This window comes from Vidua macroura, chromosome 1, assembly GCF_024509145.1.
Source record: "Vidua macroura isolate BioBank_ID:100142 chromosome 1, ASM2450914v1, whole genome shotgun sequence".
NCBI lineage: Eukaryota > Metazoa > Chordata > Aves > Passeriformes > Viduidae > Vidua > Vidua macroura.
Window position 1 is genome coordinate 34,024,008 of NC_071571.1, and position 21,728 is coordinate 34,045,735.

General features: G+C 36.1%; 1 protein-coding gene across 6 annotated transcripts in view; it reads left to right on the plus strand.

Moving 5' to 3' along the window:
* TAX1BP1 (Tax1 binding protein 1) overlaps nt 1–21,728 on the plus strand; it is a 56,522-nt gene that overhangs the window by 32,493 nt on the left and 2,301 nt on the right. For 3 of the 6 annotated variants that reach the window (XM_053970328.1, XM_053970310.1, XM_053970319.1), the window contains exons 6-16: nt 980–1,128; nt 1,267–1,357; nt 2,542–2,727; nt 5,878–6,105; nt 7,413–7,559; nt 8,777–8,870; nt 10,174–10,292; nt 11,420–11,545; nt 13,364–13,435; nt 15,804–15,978; nt 16,315–16,460. In XM_053970328.1, coding sequence (XP_053826303.1) covers nt 980–1,128; nt 1,267–1,357; nt 2,542–2,727; nt 5,878–6,105; nt 7,413–7,559; nt 8,777–8,870; nt 10,174–10,292; nt 11,420–11,545; nt 13,364–13,435; nt 15,804–15,978; nt 16,315–16,460 — 1,533 coding nt within the window. The remainder of the gene's footprint in view (nt 1–979; nt 1,129–1,266; nt 1,358–2,541; nt 2,728–5,877; nt 6,106–7,412; nt 7,560–8,776; nt 8,871–10,173; nt 10,293–11,419; nt 11,546–13,363; nt 13,436–15,803; nt 15,979–16,314; nt 16,461–21,728) is intronic. The other 3 variants (XM_053970337.1, XM_053970346.1, XM_053970356.1) reach the window with 3 other exon arrangements.

The following is a 21,728-nucleotide window of genomic DNA, read 5'->3' on the forward strand; positions in this document are numbered from 1 at the left end:
GTAGTTAGGTATGTTGGTCAGTCTGTCTTGACCTTGTTTTATACTTTGATTCATATCACTGTCATGGTTGATAATAAGATGAGCTTTGTCATACTTTTGATGTCAGAAAAAGGTGGAATATTATCTCAGTATGTGTGATTTACTTCAGTGTTACTTACTTTTTTCAAGATAATAGTTATATTGAAAAAAAACACATTTTCAGGCTTGTTTAAGATAACTTGACTTTAAATGGCTGTTTTGCTGCAGTGGAGATGGCATTCAGCTGTCCGTTGCCTTGGAACAATGTGGACATTACTGTAATTAGATAACAAATGCAATACTTAACAGTGGTTTCCCATCTTGTATTTGTCAGTTTTCTGACAAAGGAATCTATTTTGGGTATTGTCACCATCATCTCTCTCAGCTTCCATAATCCCACAATGGTTGCATGAGCTTCCTTGAGCTATGTGAGACAATCTGTATGTTCTAGCTAGGAGAATGTCATGTAGTAACGAGCTCCAAATCAGAATTTTGTTTTGTTTTGTTTCTCGTTTTGCCTGCAGTTGTCTTTACTGTGGTTTGCTACTGTGGTGTAACTGTCTGGAAAAATGCAAGGTCTTCTTCTTTTTAAGTAAAAGCAAGTACAAAGAGAAATAAAAGTTCTAAAGTTCTTTGTTTTCTAAGCTAGACAGTCAGTGGTTTGTTTGCCTAAAGGAAATAGGCAAAAGAAATCTTTGGTAGGCTCTGAGGTCTTTGGTAGGCTCTGAGTAACTGAATGCTTGCATCCAAAAAAACTCCTTATTGACCCCTTATTAATATATGAACTGTGCATAGCAATATTCAATATATATTTACATATGTATACTTGAAATGGGCTTATTATACATTTTAAGGAAGAGAAGAAATCTAATGGCCATATTTTGGCATTAATTCAAATAGCATGTTTTACTTCTGAAGAATTACATTCTTAAATGGCATCTATTTGCAATTTTTTAAAAAGGAAAATATTCAAGCATCAGAAGATATTAAAAGAGAAAATAATGATTTGAAGAAGAAGCATGATGAGGCTGCTTCAAAAGTTCTCCAGCTTGAAGAAGATATCATGGCTGTTACTCAGAAAGCCATTGCAAAAGAAACTGAGTTAGACAGGTACTTAGTCTTTTGTTCCTTACCTTCCTTATTTTACTTTTTTTTCCCTAAAGATGTTTTTTTAAGCTAACAATATTTATTATATGCATGGATTTTCTTTATTAATAGTTCTGTACCATTAATTTTTCAATGTTTTAGTCTGAAGGACAAACTGAAGAAAGTGATGCTTGAGAAGGAGCAACTTGAATGTGTGTTAAAGACAGAAAAGGATGAAAAAGAACTTTATAAGGTAACTTTATTACATGTACCTGTATACACTGGAAAGAAGTGGTTTGAAATAAAGGTAATAATGTTTTATGGAGAAGTCTAATAAATTGAATTTGTTAAGGAAAAAAGGAAATGGGTAACTTCTGTGAACATATCTTTAAGATAGTTAGAGGTGTTCTCATATAAAAATGAATGAGGAAAACAGCATCTGAGTTCAACCATGTTATAAAAAGGTCTCTAAGAAAGAGAATGAATCACCAATTTGTTAAAGCTGAGACATAGTAACAAAAAATAATAGATTCTAGTGAGAAAATTCTTTAGTTACACAGTGCATCACCAGTAACTGATCATCTTTAATGCACTTTTTCATAACTAAAATACTTCTTAGTAATTTAAATTCTCTCTCCAGACTTTGTTTTCTAAATCCCTCTTCTTGAGCCTTGTGTATAACACTGAGAAGCTTTAGTAGGTTCTCTATTGCTTTGGATTTTACTAGCATGGCTGATTTCTTTTGCTGGTATTGAGAGACACCCATATATAGAATAAAATACACTACCACCCTCCCTCTCCCCAAAGCAGAGAAAACATATGCTAAAATAATGAAATCCTTAGCTTGTGTGAAACAGATCAAGTGTATTTAAAAGATTATTTCTATTCCTAGATTATAAAATCTCAAAGCATCATTTACGAGCAGAGAATCCATTTGTAAATAACACAGATCTTCTGGTCTGAGTGAAAAACACTTGAATGCAGGAGCTATTTTGCATTATTGTAGGCAGAGTTGTTAGAGGTAGTTTGCTGTTGTTGAAAATTAATATTCCTGATGTAGACCTGTTTGCTTAGATGACTGTGGGCAGAAGTTGAATTTCTCTTTGGTTTTCTTCAAGTCATTTCTCTTTTGCTTGTCCTTAGTTGTCCAGCATTTGTGAAGAGAGGAGTGAATCCTGAATAACATAATGTGATGTGGAGAGAAACTTTAACTTCTAGTTGTAGAGTGGAGCTGTTGTTAGGTGACCATGCTGAAAGAATTCCAGCCAGAAAATTTGGGCTGGAGGGCAGTGATAATATCAAATATTTAATTTTTCTCTTTACCAGTTCTAATCTGCCTCAAGTTAGAATAGGTTAGAATTTAGTGAGCACATAAATAGATAGGTGAACAGTAGTTCTAACCTGGAAGAAGTTTGACATGTTTTAGCATCATTGCAGATACACTTGAAGAATACAGAAATAGAAAACACCAAACTAGTAAAAGAAATCCAGACGTTTAAGAATTTGGATGCAAACAAAGAAAACATGATATCGTATTATAAAGAGGAGGTTGGCAGATTACAGCTATTAATAGCTGAAAAAGAAAATATGAAGAAAGCTATTTTGCACTCTTCATCAAACAAGGTAAGCAGTACTCAATATAATGGGCCTGATTTGAGTAAACCTATCTAATATTGTATGTGCTTGACAAAAGAAAGGAAGAAGTTGAAGAAATTACCAGGGTATAGGCTGAGGCATGAGGATTATGATGTTCTCTGTAGATGCAGAAAATGGTGAAAAGACTGAGATCTGTTCTAGTTTTGCACCTTTTGAGCTTATTGAGGTCTCACATGATGAACTGAAATTAACTATGCGTGAAAAGGTAATTTCTGAGTTCAGTAAAAGTGGTGTGCTCCTGCATTGCTTTTAGCTTCATGCAAAATGAAAGGAGGTTGAGGAAAAAGTGTGTAATGTAGCTGTGTTGAGGCTGTAGAGGGTGATGGAGAAGAAAAGAGGAGACATGTAATGCTTGCTGAAGGACTTGTTAGGTGAGTGTGCTGTTGAGCTACAATGCTGACTGAGAACTCTGCAGTGACAGAAGGGTTTTGAAGGAAGAGGTGCCTTACTGTGCCCTGTGGCAGCAGTGTGGTTAGCAAGCAGTGTGGTGTAACAGGAGAGGGAAATTGCTGAAGAACTCATATTTATGCTGTCCATGGTCCATGTGGGGTTACTTCAGACTTAGTTCTAGTTGGGTGCTACGGATGCCTGTATTGGATTTGTGTAGGTTTTGGTAGCTGAGTGGCTTCTGTGAGAAGCTGACAGAAGCTTCCCCTGAGAGCCAATGCCTGACAGAGCCAATGCCAGCAGGCTCCAAGATGGACCTATCACTGACCAAGGCTGAGCCTGCGGATGATGATGGTAGCACCTCTGGGATAACAGATTAAAGAAGGCTATGGGAGAGGGGAATCTGTGTGAGAGAAATTGCAGCTGAAGAGAAGAGTGAATGCATGAGAGACAGAACTCTGCAGACATCAGGGTCAGTGAAGGAGGGCAAGAGGTTCCAGGTGTTGGAGCAACCCATGGTGAAGACCCTGGTGAGGCTGGCTGCCTCCTGCACCCTGTAGAGGACCCCATGCTGGAGAAGGTGGATGTGCCTGAAGAAAGCTGTGACTCTGCACTGGAGCAGGTTTGCTGGTAGGACCTGTGTTGGAGCTGTCTATTCCTGGAGGACTGCACCCTGTGGATTGGATCCTACACTGGAACAGTTAATGCAGAACTGCAGCCTGTGGGAAGGCTGTGTGTTGGAGAAGTTTGTAGAGGAGTGTCTGCCATGGGAGTTACCCTACACTGGAGCAGAGGAAGAGAGTGAAGAGTCCTCCCCCTGAGGAGGAAGGAGCAGCAAAGACCATGTGTGATGGACTGACTGCAGCCTCCATTCCTCATCCTGGCTGTGCTGCTGGAAGAGAGGAGATAGAGAATTTGGGAGTGAAGTTGAACTTGAAAAGAGGGGTTGGGGTCTGGATGTGTTAAGATTTGGTTTTATTTCTCATTATCCTATTCTGATTTGACTGGTAATAAATTAGATTAATTTTCCCCCCAAGTTGAGTCTGTTTTTGCCCATGACAGTAATTGCTAAGTGATCTCTCCCTGTCCTCATCACAACCCACAAGCCTTTTGTTATATTCTCCCCCTTATCCAACTGAGGAGGGGAATTTTGGAGTGGTTTTGGTGGGCACCTGGCATCCAGCCAGGCTAAACCCACAACAGAATAACCATTAGGTGTTTTTTCCTGATGTACATCATCCTCCATTTCATCCAAAAGGAATGCAGTTTCTTTGCCCTGAGATTGTTCTCTGATCTACAGTGTGATAGGCAATAATGAAATTTGCTGGGAGTTTTGCTTTACAAATGTGCTCTTGGTCCAAATTAGAGAGTCAGTTTAGACATAGCCTTTGAGGCCAGCATGGAAAAGTCAGATTATGCAGGCATCTTTCTGGTGTATCTTGCCAATCTTCTCATAGCAAAGCAACTTGGATCTCAAAAGACTAGAAATTGTTTTAAAGTAATATGAGTTATGAATATAATATTGAAGTGGAAAAGTAGTGCTGTTGAAAATGGACATAGAGTTTAAAAAGGGCATACTGTCTAGCTTTAAGTTACATCTTGTTAATGTAAAAAGAAAGAAAGTCTCTTTCTTGCTTTTTTGTTTCTGAATGTGTTAAATTAAATTACTACTGTGTTTTATTTTGAAGGGAGTGGATATGTTTCAGTACTGAAGTGACCAAACGTTTATGTAGTTTATTAATCTTAAATTGCTTTTGATGTTTCTGGTGGGATCATTAATAGTTTTATCTCACACTGTGAAACTGCAGATATTTACTGAAGTACGTTACCAATGTATCATGTGCTGTAAAAATAGCTAGGAGACAGGACTTCAGGGCATTTACTTGTCTATCATCTTCATAAATGGTTACAAAATGTATTAGTATTCCTCTGGACTTACATGATATTAAAAAAAATTAACAAATAATGGACTAGAGATAGCTAACTTTATGTCTGGACTTAAGAATAAGATGATTATGCCATCAGGGAGCCTGGAGGCAGTGAGTACTTTATATAGTAGCTTCTTTGTTTTTTTTTTTTTTTAATTAAAATTATATTTTGTAATCCTGGCCTTCTTGGAGGAGTGAGAGGCTGGTAGTTCAGCTTGGTCAATTGGCTCTTGGCTTGCCCCGTGTGCTTAGTGCTACATGCTGCAGCTTGCTCTTCATTACTGTTTGTTCTCTCTTCCCTCTGGAAAGCTTGTTGTGCAAGATCTTGGGAAGTAGAGCTGTGAGAAAAACATCCCAAAGCTGCTTTACAGTGTTTTACATCAACCAGTTGTAAGCACTGTAAAACCTCTTGCTCTGTTGATACTTCCAGTGTGGATGAACTTTGCTTTTGATGCTGGAGTCCTACAGTGATAAGAGCAGAGATGTGGAAAACAGACTTTTTTGATCATACATTTAAAACTGAAGCTGAAATTCCAACAAAAATCCAGAATTTAAACTTCTATTTCATAGTGAAACTATTTCACTATGCCTGTATTTCACAGTGAAATAAATTTGCACATCATTGCTGGAAGACAAGTGGGGAAAGTAGTACTTGTGTACTGACTTCTTGATTTAGTAGTTTTGCTAAAGCCACCAGGAAAACTTGGTTTTTCTTTCAGATCTTTCTAATCCCTTTACCAACCTTTATTTAAGCTTTGAATTAAAAAATGAGGAATTCTCTTCCATCTCTTCTCTTTCCTAGGATGAAGCAAGTATTTTGAAGGAGCAGCTTCGGAAAGCTGAGGATCAGATTCAGGCTAGCAAACAAGAAGCTGTTCTCATGTCGAAAGAGCTGAGTGATGCAGTAAATGTGCGGGATAAGACAATGGCAGATCTTCACAGTGCACGGCTGGAAAATGAAAAATTCAAAAAGCAACTTGCTGAAGCTTCAGCTGAGCTCAGAAACATCACAACTTTGAAAAAAGAACAGGTAAATTGGCAGTGTTTACTATTGAAGTTTGTCTGTATTAATAAAATCTTTACTGGGAATAAAATAGGTTTCTGGATGATTAGTGAAAATAATTATCAAATTTTCTTTCAGCATTCAATATACTACCTTAAATCAAGAGCATGTTAGCTGATTTGGAAGTTTGGTCAGAAAGATGGTTTCTGCTCTTACTCACATCTACTTCTCCCCACATTATTTTCACAGAATAATGCAGTATCTATGTTATTTTGAATCCTCTCCCTGTCTGAATTCTGTTAAGTGAGCCACAGTAGCATTAAATATTCATTCAAATAAGAAAATGTATTGGTAGAAACTTGGGTTGTTTTATAATGTTCTTTTGTTATCGATAGATTCTGTCTGAATTCTTATAAGTCTTTCCAATATTTGTAATCAAAGTTAACTTGCTTTAAGTACTTAAAAGTATAAAAAATATTAATGTAATGGAAACTGTCTTGACTTTAGTCTTGGATAAAAGTATAGTGAGCTAATACATGTTTCATCATTTTGATTAACGTTAGCTTTATCAAGGATCTTCAGTGACTGCAACTGGATTGCATTTATTTGCTACTAGGATTACTGTAATGGTGTAACTGTTTGAAGGAAATATATTGAGCTGAACAGAATTAAAATAGTACTGTAATATTACAACACTCAAAAGAACTATTATATTTAAAATGTCAAAGAATTGCATGTTTTTTTTTTTCCCTACGAGTTCCAGTTGCATACAATGTGTTTTGAAATGTATCATGAAAGAAGTAGCGAGTCATCTGAATGCCTCAAGTTACCAGAAAGTATCCGAGCGTGGCCTCTGTCTACTTGCTGGATGTGCTTTGTGTAGCTTGTGTATCAGGGTAGTGGCTCAATGGAGCCACTCCCATGTGAAACCTAGTGAGTGTGAGGGAATAGCTGTGGACTGTGCACTATGTGGCTATACTTGTCCGTAGGATAGCTGGAACACCCCCTGGAAGAGGTTCAGTCTTTTCCTATACATTCAGACTTTAGATGCACATTAATGAGCTCATAAAATAAGAATCTTCTTTATCTGCCTCTGGTATTATACCAGTGCCTGTTTACGTCCCTCAGTGTGTCCTGCTTGGAATGAATGAAGCTCAGCACGTATTCTGCCTCTCTCTGTGCTCTACTGCTTGTGCTATTCCTTTCTTTCCCACAAAGAAAATAGGAACTTCAGTACTTACATGGAGCATTATGCTTTTTTAATTGAAAAAAGACTTTTTAGGAAATAATGGTATTTGAACAAAAGGGAGAACAGTTTCTATTTTTTTTTTAAGGAAGCTTCAAACGCAGTGGAGCAGGAATTGCGCAGAGAAGTTGAAGATCTGAAGCTTCGTCTACAAATGGCTGCTGACCATTACAAGGAGAAATACAAAGAATGTCAAAAACTTCAAAAACAAGTAAACAAGTTTACAGAACAGGCAGTAAGTAGTATGGGATAAATTGCACTTGCCTTTTGGTAACATTTGAAAAACAATTTAATTTCCTTCTATGAAAACTAATGCTTTTAAAAAGGATTAAAATGTGTGGTAAGCAATGACTTCACCATTTTCTTTCACAAACCTAGCTGTGAAATTACTTCTATGGTTCTCTTTACGTAGTTGTCCAAACCCAGCATAGAATTTATAGTAGCTGGTGTAGAAGCCTAGTAGAGTTTAGATGAACCTATAAGCATCACATTGTTCAAGGAAGAATTTTGAAACTGCTGGTGGGAAAATCCATAATTACTACCTCTCTCCAGTACCACCACAAAAAAGCCCAACAAAAAACCCCAAGCCCAAAAGTGGGGAAATAGAGAACTTGAAGTAGGGTTTAAAAGCCAAGTGGAGAAGAAGTCTCCACAACACAGTATGGAATACATACATATTCCATATGTATTTTTTAATCTTACCACTCTTCCAATATCTGTTTCATAAATAAATGAATCTTTTTGAGTGATGATATAAGTCTTAGGCCACCTACTAACTGAACCTGTCAGCCAACTTCAGACAGATTTGAGAGCAGAGTTCTTCAGAATTTTGTAAAAATTAGAGTTGGAGAGGAGCTCAAACAGGAAAAGGCCTATGCACAGTGGCAAGATGCACAAATATGAATCCTTAAGAAAACCAGACTTAAGTATTTCTCTTATCCACAGAACATTGCATAAAAAAACTCATCTTCTCATCCAGAAGGTCAATGGTGAATGAGGTGTCATATCAGAACATCTATACCTTTTCCTTAAAAATCTTCCTTATCTTTGACAATTTTGTACATCTTACAGCAAACACCAGATTTCATTGTTTTTGATCCAGAAGTCCAGCAGACATTTCTAATACAGACTCTATTTTTCTAATGGAGTATTAGATTTAAGTTAATGAATTAAAGTGTAACTGATTCTCTAGGAAATGAAATTTTTCTAATAATTTGCTTAGAAATTACTCTTTCTAGGGAAAAAGACCTTAATCAAGTAAGATGATAAAAATCATAGTTCTAAGCAATTTCAATCTTAGAATTAAATGTTTTTGTATCTTTATTATTATCTACTTTTTAAATTAGTGTTTCTGTCTAATTTTGGAGCAAATGATACATTTTGCAAGCTACATTATTTTGTGCTTTGGCTTTCATTTAATCAAGTACCAAACCAAAATTTCTTTTCACAAAGAAAACTGCAGGGCATCAACAGAAACTGACAGATGCATCTAACATTGAGACAGCTACTGCCATCCTTACAGACAAAAAGTTGTCTGCATCTCCAGGTATCAACAGCTTAAATTTTGTCTGCCTTTATAAGCCTGAAAGTGTTGTCTGTGTTAAGTAGTCACTAATAGTATTTGTAGTATAAAGTAAGTGGACTTGTTTTGTTTAATTAAAGCATTAATTACAGATGTGAAGATTGAGCTGAATATTTTGTCTCTTACCACGTGGTAACAATCATAAATAAGTTTATATATCAGTTTAGTTGCTATTTATTAATGTCAGTAGAACTGAACTCTTGAATTTCTGCTTCATGGTTAACAGAGATGGTTTTGCCAAGCTAAGAAACAGCTTATTTAAAAAAAAAAATCTTACTCAAATTTTCAATTTGTCTATAATAGCACAGTAATTTTGCAGTCATGTTATTATGACTATCCACTATAACATTCTGCTGTAATATCAATCTGCTGGAAAGTTCTGATTATGTGATGGCAAGGTCAAGTCTACTGACTGTTTTCATTAATTATAGGTGCAGTGGCTTATTAGAAAATGTTTATAATTATTATGAACTAATAAGTTATTGCAAAAACAATATTCTAAAACTTCAGTATGTAATAGGTTAAAACTAAAGAAGAAATCCTTCACTATGAGGCTGGTGAGGCATTGGAACAGGCTTCCCAAAGGAGTTATGCCCCATTCCCTGGGGTGTTTAAGGCCAGGTTGGATGGGGTTCTGAGCAGCCTGGTGTAGTGGAAGAAGGTGTCCCTGCCCATGGCAGGGGGATTGGAGCTAGAGGATCTTTAAGGTCCTTTCCAGCCCAAACCATTCTGTGATTTTATCATTCAGTTTAAATTGATAAATGCCAAAAAATGCTGATTAGTTTTTTCTGTGTTATTTTATAACTGACAGATTCTTGCTGTCTGTAAAGACCTAAAGTTGTAATTTCTATCAGTTTCCTCCTGTCTAAAAGAAATTCAAGGCTTTCTTAAAACATACAAACCCAGCAAGCTCAGTGATAGTGTGTGATGAAGTAGTTTGCTGAGGTAGTTACATGTTTTTATGTAAGAATAGAGTATTTAGAATGATAGCATACATATTTTGGTGTTTACTTTGTTTTCTTTCTTGGGAAAGTACTACATATGTGTGTATTTATGTTGATCTTCTCTTGGTGTGAGAGAACTGAACACAGATATGCCAGTACAGTTGCTGATCGTACACAGCACATAATACTGATTGTCTCTGGTTTGGATAACATGGAGCACTCAGTTTTGATGCACTCTCAAATCTGGGCTGTCATCTCTCTTACACAAACTTTATGGAAGGAAAAAAATCCATGTTCTTGTTTTTTTTCTTCAATGTTCACAGTTAGCCCAATTTCACCTGACATAGTTTCGGAATCCGTGGTAAAGGAGCAAGTGCGTGAGATGAATAAAGAGATTGCTGAGAAAACAGAGAAGTATAAGAAATGCAAGCAAATGTTGGCAGTAAGTAAACAGCTGCTTTGGAAAGCTGAACAAAAAGTAGCTGTAGGTGCTAAGCCTTAAAACCACAAGGCCTACCCAGCTGAGTTGCCTTCCTTGTTTGTGTGATACACTGTGATTATGGCAGAAATCTTAACATTAGATAACACATTTTTTGTTCAGTCAGCTCTTGACTATGTATGGTTTTAGAGGGTCCAGACAAGGAAAACCAAGATACAGTAAAACAAATGTCCACATGCTTAAGGTTTTAAATACTTTTTGTTCTTACATTAAGTGTAATTGCTCTTATAAATCAAATACGGCAAGTTGCTGTAAACCAGCTGATGTTTGGAACAAGTGTGGCAGTCTTGATCTGATAAACTGTCCAAAGCAAAGTAACTTTTCCCTATCTGCCTGTCATGGCTTTTACAGTGTTTTCACACCCGAGTGGGCACTGCCAACTACCTTGGGCTCAGTCACATATAAAGGCATTTATTTGGTTGTCTTGACCAAAGTTGGCACTTGATTTTCATTTAACTAGTTTGGATGTGTGTATGGAGTATTGCATCAGTGGCACTGATGAAAAGTTCAGAACATTTAAAAAAATTCTTTCTTAGTGTTGTCTTGTCCGTCTTCATTTTGTGGCTTCCGTTATCACAATGATACTATTCTATTTTAGTAAGTTTTCCAGGATGTAATAACTGTCCTGTAATTTTGCTCATGACTGTGTCCTTGGAGAGCCTGCATTGACTTCTGCTGGATGTTTATTCCATAGTGATTTTTGAAGAAGCTTTGCTGTGACCTTCTGGATGAAAGATACTTAGGTTGTAAAATCAGTTGGGAAAGGTTTTATATTGAAGTGAGGTACTTGAAAGAGTAATAATGGTTAGTAGTATTAGGGTACAAAGAAACTTGAAACTGTGAAACTAAAGGGGAATATCAGCTTGTTGAAAACTGAAGGAAAGAAATGCCTACTGAACATCATTTATGCAGTGTTCTGTGGTCCTGACCATTTCAGAGTCTTGAGTCAGGCTTGTAGAAGCCATTTGTAAATGGTCTCGTTTTAAAAGCATGGAGTGACATTTTTGGGGGTGGGAGGGAAAATCTGTTAATAATGTAAATATTTCATGCCATGGTATAAACTACTTTAGGATGAGAAGATGAAATGCAGTGTTTATGCTGATGAATTAGCTAAACTGGAGCTGAAGTGGAAAGAACAAGTGAAAATCAACGAGGGTATAAAATTACAGCTGGCAGCAAAGGAGGACCAGTATAAAGTAAGTTAAAGGTTTTGTTTATGACAATGAATGGTTACCTCTTCTTAACATGGCTGCTTATTTCTGATAGTTCAAGTAATGAAGAGCTTTAATAAGGAAAGCACACTAAATACATTTTTGCTGTAAATACAAATCCTGCTGTTTGAAGAAAAAATACAGTCAGTGTTTCTTTTAAAGTAAGAGAGGTCTGCTAAGATCTACTATCAGCTGGCCATCAGTCTTTTAATACTGTGGATTTAGACAAACCCCTAAATGACTTATTCTTATAGTGCAGGAAAAAAAGTGCAAGGGATTTCTAATTTTCTGCTGCTTACTGTAATACTAACAGGAAGATTGATTGGTGTGTTTTTCTAAAATCTTCATATTCTATATTGGGTTACCAGTGTCGTAATGTCTAATGCATTTTATCTGAAGTCAGTAGAGAGAGAGGAGTGGTCCATTGTTTCTAAAATCATGCAAGAATTTAATTTGGAGAACCTCAGCTATAGTTTTTGTAGAGTGATACAACACATTCGCCAGAAAGTCAAGCATAATGGGCAGCTTTAGCTTACGAGGTGCCTTAATCTTTGAGGTTATGTGATAGGAATGCTTATGCTGAATTTGATTTTTAGGTCAATAGGAATGAGATAAGAGCAACAGATATTCATGAGACCAGCTTTTCTGGTGGTTCTCAGTCTAATGGTGATAATACAGTTGACTCTGTTGCCTGTTTTTGCCCATTGTGATGAAAAATTATTAAACTGAACTGTGACTGTATTGGTTCTACTAGGAACCCCTTTTTATTAGGAATTACAGCACTTTTTCTTTATAAAATGCTGAATTACTCTGCAGTTTATTTCAGTACTCCATAGGCCATTTTTTCTGACACTTTCCAGAACTCTAATTTCAATTTTATAAAATGTATGACTCTTTCCAGTTTATTTTACTAATTAGCAGTGATCAGTTGCCATGCATAATTTAATGTGAAGTAAGTTTAACTTCTTAGCAGCGGGTAATAAATAATTGGTTCCATGATCGAAAGCATCTTGACTGCAATTAAAAAATTGCTATAATTCAGGAGGGTGCAGGTGGTAGAGAAAAGTGAGCTTTTCTTCCCAGTCAGGAGATTTTGCTCCATTGACCTAAACTGGGAGAAGGAATTTCAGAATTAAAAAAAATGGATAAGCAGTTATGCCAAGCACTGAGCTTTGATATTAGAAAAACAGGGGAAAAGGCAGTCTCAAAAGGAACTAGAATACAAATAAAATAGTCCTTTGTAGTGAGAGATTATTTAAATCATCATTTTTGAAGCCAGGAAGAATTGTGTAATGTGTCAGTTGCACCTTCTCCCAGAGCACCCAATAGAGACACAACGTAGATGTTCGTGAAACAAATTTAGTGTCTCTGAGGCAGGAGTAGTAGCTTTTGGTTCTCTCAGTATCTGTGGTGGGACATCTGAAATGCCAAGAAAATTCTTCAGAAATAATGAGATGAGGCTTGCAAACCTTCAGCTATGTCTGGGCAGCGGTGTCCCTCCTGCCATCGGTGGCACTGATACGGCTCCTTGTTTTTAACACAGAATTTTCTCATTCCACAACTGTTAGTGAAAACTGGCGAGAAAAGGCTGCTGATTAACTGCTGTTATCCAGCAGATAAAACTTTGTGAGAATTGTTGCATTGGATTTATAGTAACACTACGTTTTGCATGTAATTCTAATAGACAAAACTATTTTCATCTGAAAGATTAACTTAATTGGGGAACGTTGTTTTCACGATGTAACATGCAGGGAAATAGTTTCCATTCACTAATATAAGAATCTTAATCTTCTTTTCATAAAGATTCAGCTGGCAGAAAAAGAGAGACGAATAAAGGAACTGGCATCACAGTTAGAACTCTTTACCAGCGAAAAGGTATTGTCACACATTCTGAAATATTAATGTAATGTAGAAATACCTCTAAGGTATTATATGGCAATTAATCAAAGCTAAATTTTATTGAAAAGTGAAACAATAAAATGTCTTTATTACATTCAGATAGTATTGTATGGTATTGTGCAAAGTTGGGATTTTTCTTTGAAACTTCATTTGATTGCTTTACAATTCCAGTATGAAGAGATACTTAGTAAAACCAGTCATTTTAATACTGATAAACTGAAACAAAACTAAACTTTCACATTAAGCTAGTTAATTTTTTTGTAAAATTCTAGGTTGTCAGGTAGTTGATATTTATCTTCTCTTTAAGCTAAGGATATAATTTTTAATAAAACTCTCATATTTTTCTAGTTCAAAAGAAATCAAATTTAATTTTGAGTTTTGGTGAGGCTAGTTTAGGTGGAGGGAGTAATTTTAAATACCACACATAAGAACAACAACTGTAATAATAATAATAATAATAATAATAATGTATGAAGCTTATAAAAGCTTGGAACTTTGGCTACCATATTTATAGATACTTACATTACAAAGAAGAATCCAAGTGCCTTGCTAGACTGGACCCATGATTTAAAAGGTTAAGCATGGGTTAGTAGTAAACATTTCAGTTTATACTCATTATCAGTGTTTGTTTATAAACCATAAACCAAGCATAACTTTCTAAAAATGTCCATTTGCTGTCTCTTCAAACCTATGAAATGACTTTGTTTCTGTTTTATTTACATACTTAGATAGCTTTTTATTTTTTTTTTTTTTAATCAGTCTCTACCCTAGCTATCCAACTTCTGGCTAAGGTTTTTTTGCATGACCTTTTTACAGTCATGTTGATCTACATTCTGTTCCAATTGTATGCAATGTGACAATTAAAGTACGAATGCTACTGCATCTTGATTTCATTGCTAATTTATTGTTTCTGCTTTTTATGGAGTAAAGATGAATTACTTAGATTTTACACACCCACTAAAATGTGCAATCCAAGCTTTTAAATCTTACCTGTTTTAATCATATATTCCTTTTAGTTTATAAATCTAAAGTAACACTGGCATAGCTTTATATTGTATCTAGAGGACGGATGGCATCCATTACATGAGGTCTTTATGCATTTGAATAGTGTTTTGTTTTCAGAGTAGTTATTGGTACTTGATTTTTGCATTTCTGTGTTCAAGAGGTTGATCTGAAGTTCACCTGTTTACAAGAAAAAAAAAATTAAATTGTTCCTTTTTTAAACAGACTTTTGATTCTTATGAAGTTGAACTGGCAGGTGAAGATTTGATTTTAAGTTTCAATTTAAAGTCTTTAGGGAAAAGACACACTTCAGTCTTTGAGGGTTTTATTAGCATCACATAAGCAAATATTAAATATGAACACAGAGAAACCAGAAGAAAATACTAATCAGAAAGAACATTACTGGAAAGCATGTCTCCCTTAACAGTCCCTATTTTTTAATTATTGTTTTCATATTTATGTCTCAGAATTTTTTGCTTGGTTCTGAATTTAAATGACATACTCTTTTTGATATTCATGACATTTTGCTCTCTCTCCCTTAACCCACTTTGTTGAATGGAAGGATGAGAAAGATTTTTATTGGGATAAATTACAGCTGATGCATTGACCACACTGAAGTCACTTTAATTAGTGTCTCTAAAGATCTATACTGGCTTAGAGTTTTAATGGTTTCTAAGTTATAAAACCCCTTTATAGTTTGTAATTACTATCATATGTATGATGTACGTGCAGGAACCTAGAATTTTAAGTATATTAATTTTTTGGAGAGTTCTGTTTGATCATTTCTGAAAGAATGATCTGATTCAAATATTGCTGTTAAATATCAGAAGGGATCCAGTGCAATGTACTTAATAGTTCACTAAATATTTGCCACTCATGAATTCATATGGAATTATGTCAAGTATGTACAAAGATGTGCTCCACATACTGAAGTGCTACATTTTTGAATGGTATGGTATGATATGTAAAAAATAATGGTTTTCTTTTTAATTTTACCTTTTAAAAACTTTTCTCAGTGCACATTAATCTACCGATTTTTACTGATTTAGCTATTTTTTCTTCATTGTAAAAAGGATGCAGACACTTGAAAAACATGGCTGTTCTGTTCATGTAATTAGAACTGACAACAAACCAAGAAAAAATAATATCTCTTTAAAATATCTTCTTTGTCTTTTCTTCATTGACTATTTTTGGTATTTATGATATACTTGGTATAAGGTCAAAATGGAAAGACAGTAGGAAGATTAGCAGGTTTTTTCTTATAAAAACATATTTCATAAATATTTCAAAATTTGTTAGGACTCCATAGGTTACACTGCATTTTGAACTTTGCATTATTTAGGAGCTTGGCAGGACACCAGGAGATCAAGCTGGAAGGATGATGGAAGGACAGACTTCACAGCCGACATTACATTTTCGCAACCCGTATTCAGAGGAAAATGGACCAGTTCCTGCAGTGCCAAGTAGACTACCAGTATTGCAATATGGAAACCCTTATGCAATTCAGGAAAGAAGAGGTAAATAAATTTCAGACCCTCAGTATAATTTCTCCCTCTCTGTTTCAAAAGCAGATTAAGTATTGAATGCATGTTAAGTACCAACAGTCTTCAGACTGGTTTACAGAGTCTTTTCTGATTGATGAACTTCAGTAAAGGGCCTTTATTTTATGATGGGAATCAGTAAGGTAAACAAAGTTTTAAACGCCTTTGGAAAAAGCTGATTCTCTCCTATTGTTTTATACTATCTAAACCAAAAATGTGTTTTAACTCTCGATTTTTAAAGGTATGGTAGCAAGTCTCTAATCTCAAAATACAGTCTACTGAACAAAGATGTCCTGATTAATTTTTCTTCAGATGGAGCAGATGGCGCTTTCAATCCTGATGAGATCCAAAGACCACCTGTTAGAAGTTCCTTTTGGGAGCTAGATGATGTAGTGTGTAGCCAGCCTTCACGCAATCTCAGTCGGCCTGATGGTTTAGAAGATCCTGAGGATAGCAATGCAAGTTACCTTTTTTGTTACTTATTTTCCTTGATACGCTTACTGATGAGTTACCAAGAGTTTCATATGGGCTTTCCATATCTGATAAGCCAAATTTATTGTTATGTAAATTTGGAATTGGTTTTTCTTTTCCCTGAAAAATACTTTTGCTTGCTGTGAAGGGAAAAACTCTATTGATGATAATATACTTGTTCCCCTAATCTCTTGAGTTACTGACAGCTTGTTTTGGTATTAGGACAGTAGCTTCTTAATTCTATTTAAGTACTAAAGTAAAACAAGTTAAGTAATCTCAACTCATGATTTTTCTCTCCTGTAGAATGAGAGCTCAAAATGTAACCACATCTCACTCATTTTATAATAGGAATATAGGAAATAAAGTGGAACACAACAAATGAAAATGTAAATGATTCACATACCAGTATTTTCAGTAAATGTTGACTATAAATTGATGTACTACATTATACATTATTCTATACAGTATACATTATTTTAATATGTTAATCTTTTGTTCTGTCTTATGCAAATCTGCATTTATTCATTCCCATTTTTAATACTTTTTGCTATTGGACATGTATTTGAAAGACCTTAATTGACTGTTGCCTAAAGGTGGTTGAACCGAAAGAGATATATTTGCACTGATATTTTTTTTTTTAATTATTTTTTAATTTTTTTTTTTTTTTAATGGTTTTGGATGTTTCAAGTTTCTGGTTACTTTTCTTTATAGTACAGTTAACATGCACATTCTGGTATAAAAAATTCTGTAATAAATTGGACTGTATGTCTTCATTTGAACAGGAACAGACCTATTACTCTTTCTTATTCCAAGTACTCTTGCACCTTCAAAAATATTAAACAAGAAATACCTTTCTGCGAAGTATTGTGCTCTTTGCAAGTACAGTGGTATCATGACCTGTTTCTCATTTAGTCTAGTTTGCCACATTTAATTGCTATTAACCTTTGCAGAAACTGATCAGTGTTCAGACAGGCATGATTTTAGCCCTGGTGCTCAGCACCTATAATGGAGAAAAATGTATTTCTCCTTCCTACCTTTTGCTCCCAATGTCCATTACTGTGAATAATTAGAGAACCTGTCAGAGCTTTTGCAGCTTGCTCAAGATCTCGAATGTGAGCTTAATGCTGTCCCCACCTTTACTTCACATTTTGCATATTTAATCTGATCATTCTTGACGTAACTATTACATCTGACAAGCTCTTCTCTTCTTTAGTCATCTGCTGCAGTTTAATTAGCAGGGTGTTTTCTCTGATCTATGTGCTTTGCCCTCTTGCAAACCCAAGAGAAACAGTGCTAGAATCTTGTGCTCATTTGCAGACACAGCTTGGATTTTTGTAATGAGGTGGAATATAACAGGCTTAAATAAAGTTCAGCTTGAGAAAAGGTACCTTTAAATCAAATAACTTATATCTTTATTTTTATTTGCAATTGAGAATCAGTTGCTTGTTCCTCACCCAAATAGACTGTACGTATAGTGTAGAAATTTAAATGGAAATGTGAAGCTGCAGGAATCTTTCTAGGGAGGCTTAGTAATATGCCAAAGATAAAACAGTTCTGAGGCAGCATGTAAATAAATAACCAGGAAAAACTTCCACATATGTAAGTGATTAATTATAAAGAAGAGTCTGTCATTTGTGCAGAAGAAACAGCAAATATAAAATGATAAATATGAGGAGATTACCATTTCTTGGGCTGTTTTTTAAAATAAGATATTTAAGATGTGGTTCTCTGCATTTTTTCAACCAGTGGGATGTAGAGCCTTTTGCTGGAGGAGGATTTCCTCCCAGAAGAAAAGGACTGGTAGGCTTGCTGCTTTGTTTAAAATATTACCATTGTATGGACTTCTGCTGTCCTCCTGTCCACATTCCTTTTATTAGTTTAAGAAATTAAGGGTGTTGTAGTCACTTCCACCTCTTCATGGCTGTTTTGGTAATGGTTCACCTATGATGGTGAACATGTCTACTTTATTTATCTAAGATAAAATATATTTTAGCCATGAATATATATAAACACCCTTAATTTCTTAAACTAATATAACACAAGATATTCAAATGCCTCAGAATTTTTGTGCTGTTGTGTTCTAATTTCGTTTCTCCCAAAACTTGGTTCCTTAGAAATGGGCACTTCCATGTCTTTGGTTGTCATAAAAACCCTTCAGTTTTGTATGACTGGGAAGAGTTTCCAGGATTCTTGTAGCTTTGACTTTAGGAACTCATAGGCCAAATAAATTGTGATTTCTGAGAGGGATAAACTGGTCTGTGTTAATAGTGCCAGCTGAGCATATGCACAGTGGTGATTTTGTTTGGAGTGGCTGACTTGCCACAAGTTCCTGCTGTCATCTATTCAAAACTAAATTTCCATTTACTCATGATCCTTTAATTGACCAAAATGGAATTGTTGGGAGCAAAGAATTCCTAGCAGTAAAGGAGAGATCCATAAACAAAACACACACACACACACACACACACACATATATATATAAAAAATACTAAAATATGAGTTTTAGAAATGTAGTCCTAATTACAGTTGGCAGCAAGCCCAGAATAACTATCCTGAGACTATAAACCAATGTTTTAGTCATGGTAAATTTGTAGGGGATGGAGAATGTAACTCTTGGCAACTGAGCACCAGGTCAGGATATTTTTTCAGGTAACTCCAAAATGGCCTTTCTTCTAGGAAAACCCCCCACAATGCATTATTAGCCTGATCTGACCCCAGCAGCCAATAACTATCTTTTGCATATGGAGGAGATGAAAAGAGCAGTTTGTATCCAGGTGTCTCTTGGGAGAGCAGACTGCTTGCAGAGAGGTTGAGAGGCCTAGAGGAATGAGTTTGATTTCACTCCCACAGCAGAGCTGAATCACAGAATAAAATGTGTGTGCCCCTCTTCCCAGTGTACCTGCACTGCATGTCAGCTCTGTGTCTGTTCATGTGCTTTTTAAGGCCTAGGATGGGCATTGGTCCCTTACTTCTGCATGTCAGAATGATCTGTAGCTCTTGGAGATGGGGTTTTGTACTGTCTCACACAGCTTTCTAATTTCTGTTTGACAATGCTGGAACTGCTTACAATTGTAATTATGGAAGCAGTACTTGAGACAGAATAAATTGGTTTCAGTAAAATGAATCAAGTTACACTTCTGACAGTTTCATGTGTGGCTTTCCCTTCTTCTCCTAGTGGCAAATCCTTTTTTTTACCATGCTTTAGTGTGGTATCTTTGTGATTCACTTAATCTGTGGAACTCATTGTGGCAGTTTTTATAAGAGCCAGAGGTAGAGTCCAGTGATAATGGTTAAGTCATGATGTTAAAGACATCCTTTATAATTCATTCACCTAATTATTCAGACTTCTGAATTCAGTGGGCCTGGCACTTGTTCTGCTACAGGATCACAATGCCAGCCTGTGGGTCCATGGTACCAGTCTTTTTCCTAAGGACCTGAGACTGTGTACCCACTGTGTTACATCATTGCAGGTCACTGTAGGGCTCTCAGACTAAGAATGTGCAGCCATGTCCATGTCCCTGGTCATCAGTCTGGACTGCAAGAAAGGTGGCTTTGGATCTACATAAAGGGCAGATTAAACTGTTTCTTTCTCAAAATATGGAGTGTGGGCTTTCATCAAAACAACTTGGATGACTCAACCTCATAGTATCAAAGTAAGCTGATACCTTTGCTTAACATGCAGCATAGGCAAGAGCCACTGAGGCACTGAGGCTTGGTGTCTCAGAATTGTTGTCATACTCTCTCTAAAGCAGCTTCAAAAACCAATGAATTTTTGTCTTTTGAGCTGTTAGGGATAGTTCTTTTTCCCAGGGGAGAGTGGTGGGTATTTTAATGCCAGGTTGAAAAGCATGTGTAACCTTGTTTATAAGAATAAAGAATACATTGCTGGATGATACTGGGCACTAAGTGGCTGTGAACCAAGATGAGAACCATGTGGACCATGATGATCTGTCCTCCCCTCATGAAGTGCTCAGTTTTACATGGAGCACTTAGGAGTTTTGTCCATCAGAAATGACAGATATAGACAGCTGTTGAAGCCCAATACAATGGCACCTTCTCTATTTTCCAGAAATTCCGAGCTACCCCAGGGCACTGCGTGAGAATTTTTAGTTCATGGTGACTGTATAGTGTTGACTGTAACTTACAATTAGAATAGCTGAGAAGTCCTCTCAGAGTAAGATGAAGTTCTCATGGTTCCTGTTTGGCCATGCCGTGGTTACACAGTAATCTCTGTAACATCTCTGTGAGGTCAGCTCAACACAGAGACATTTGCATTCTTCTTGTGTGGGTTAGGCATCCCAAAAGGTTAAGAACTGATCCCTGTGACTTTGCCAAGAGCAAAAGTGCACTGAAGAGACAGACGTTCTGTATCCTAACAGGGTAATATCAGTACATACTTAGTATTGACATTCTTGTACAGGGCCTGGGTCAGAAGCTGCTGTAAGGAACACACAGTATGAATTTCTCAACTAAGGGAACTGGGCCATGAGAAAGCTGTAGCATTAGGACATTCCAAAAGCTTTTACATGTGCTTGCCTTGTGTTCTGAAGAGAGTTTTTGTAGGGCAGCCGTGTAGGACAGTGCAGGTGTGCTTATATGGAGGAAAACATCGTCCTTTTTTTCAGATGTTTCTCAAAAAGGAACAAGGACGAGTGTTACATTTGTATGTGGTAGGGTACCACACTTGCCAGAAGCTGAAAGAGAGGGCGAAAGCTGTAAATAATTTTATCTTACCAAGTGACCAGCTGTAAGCCAAATGCCTTTAAAAAAATAAAGGGGAGGAGAGGGAAAGGGGTTATACTGAAGAATTTAACTAAGACTTAAGTATTGGCCAGTATTTGTAGTGGAACTGTTTTACTGATGGAAGATGCACATTAATTTTCTTGGTTAAGTCCTGGTGTGCTTCAGTCTGGTATTCAGCAAATTTGTTGTTTTTGTATAAGCTCTAGCATTGTAGCATTAGAGTACTTTAAACAAAATAGTTTTTCTTTCTTAATACATCTATCCTGTCTCCTTCATGACAAAAGGAACAACTGATATTTTAAAACTCATATGTCCTTTTCACTGCAGGTGCAAAGCAAACAGACTGCAAGATTATGCTTGTTGCTAGCATCTTGTCATAGCAGGTGTTGTCAGAAGAATATTGAGGAAATTTTCCCATCCTTTCCTGTTTCCATTAACCCTTCATAAGGGAAAAAGTATGCTAGCCTTAAACTGAAATGTGTTTGCATATGAGTTATCTGTAAAAATTACAG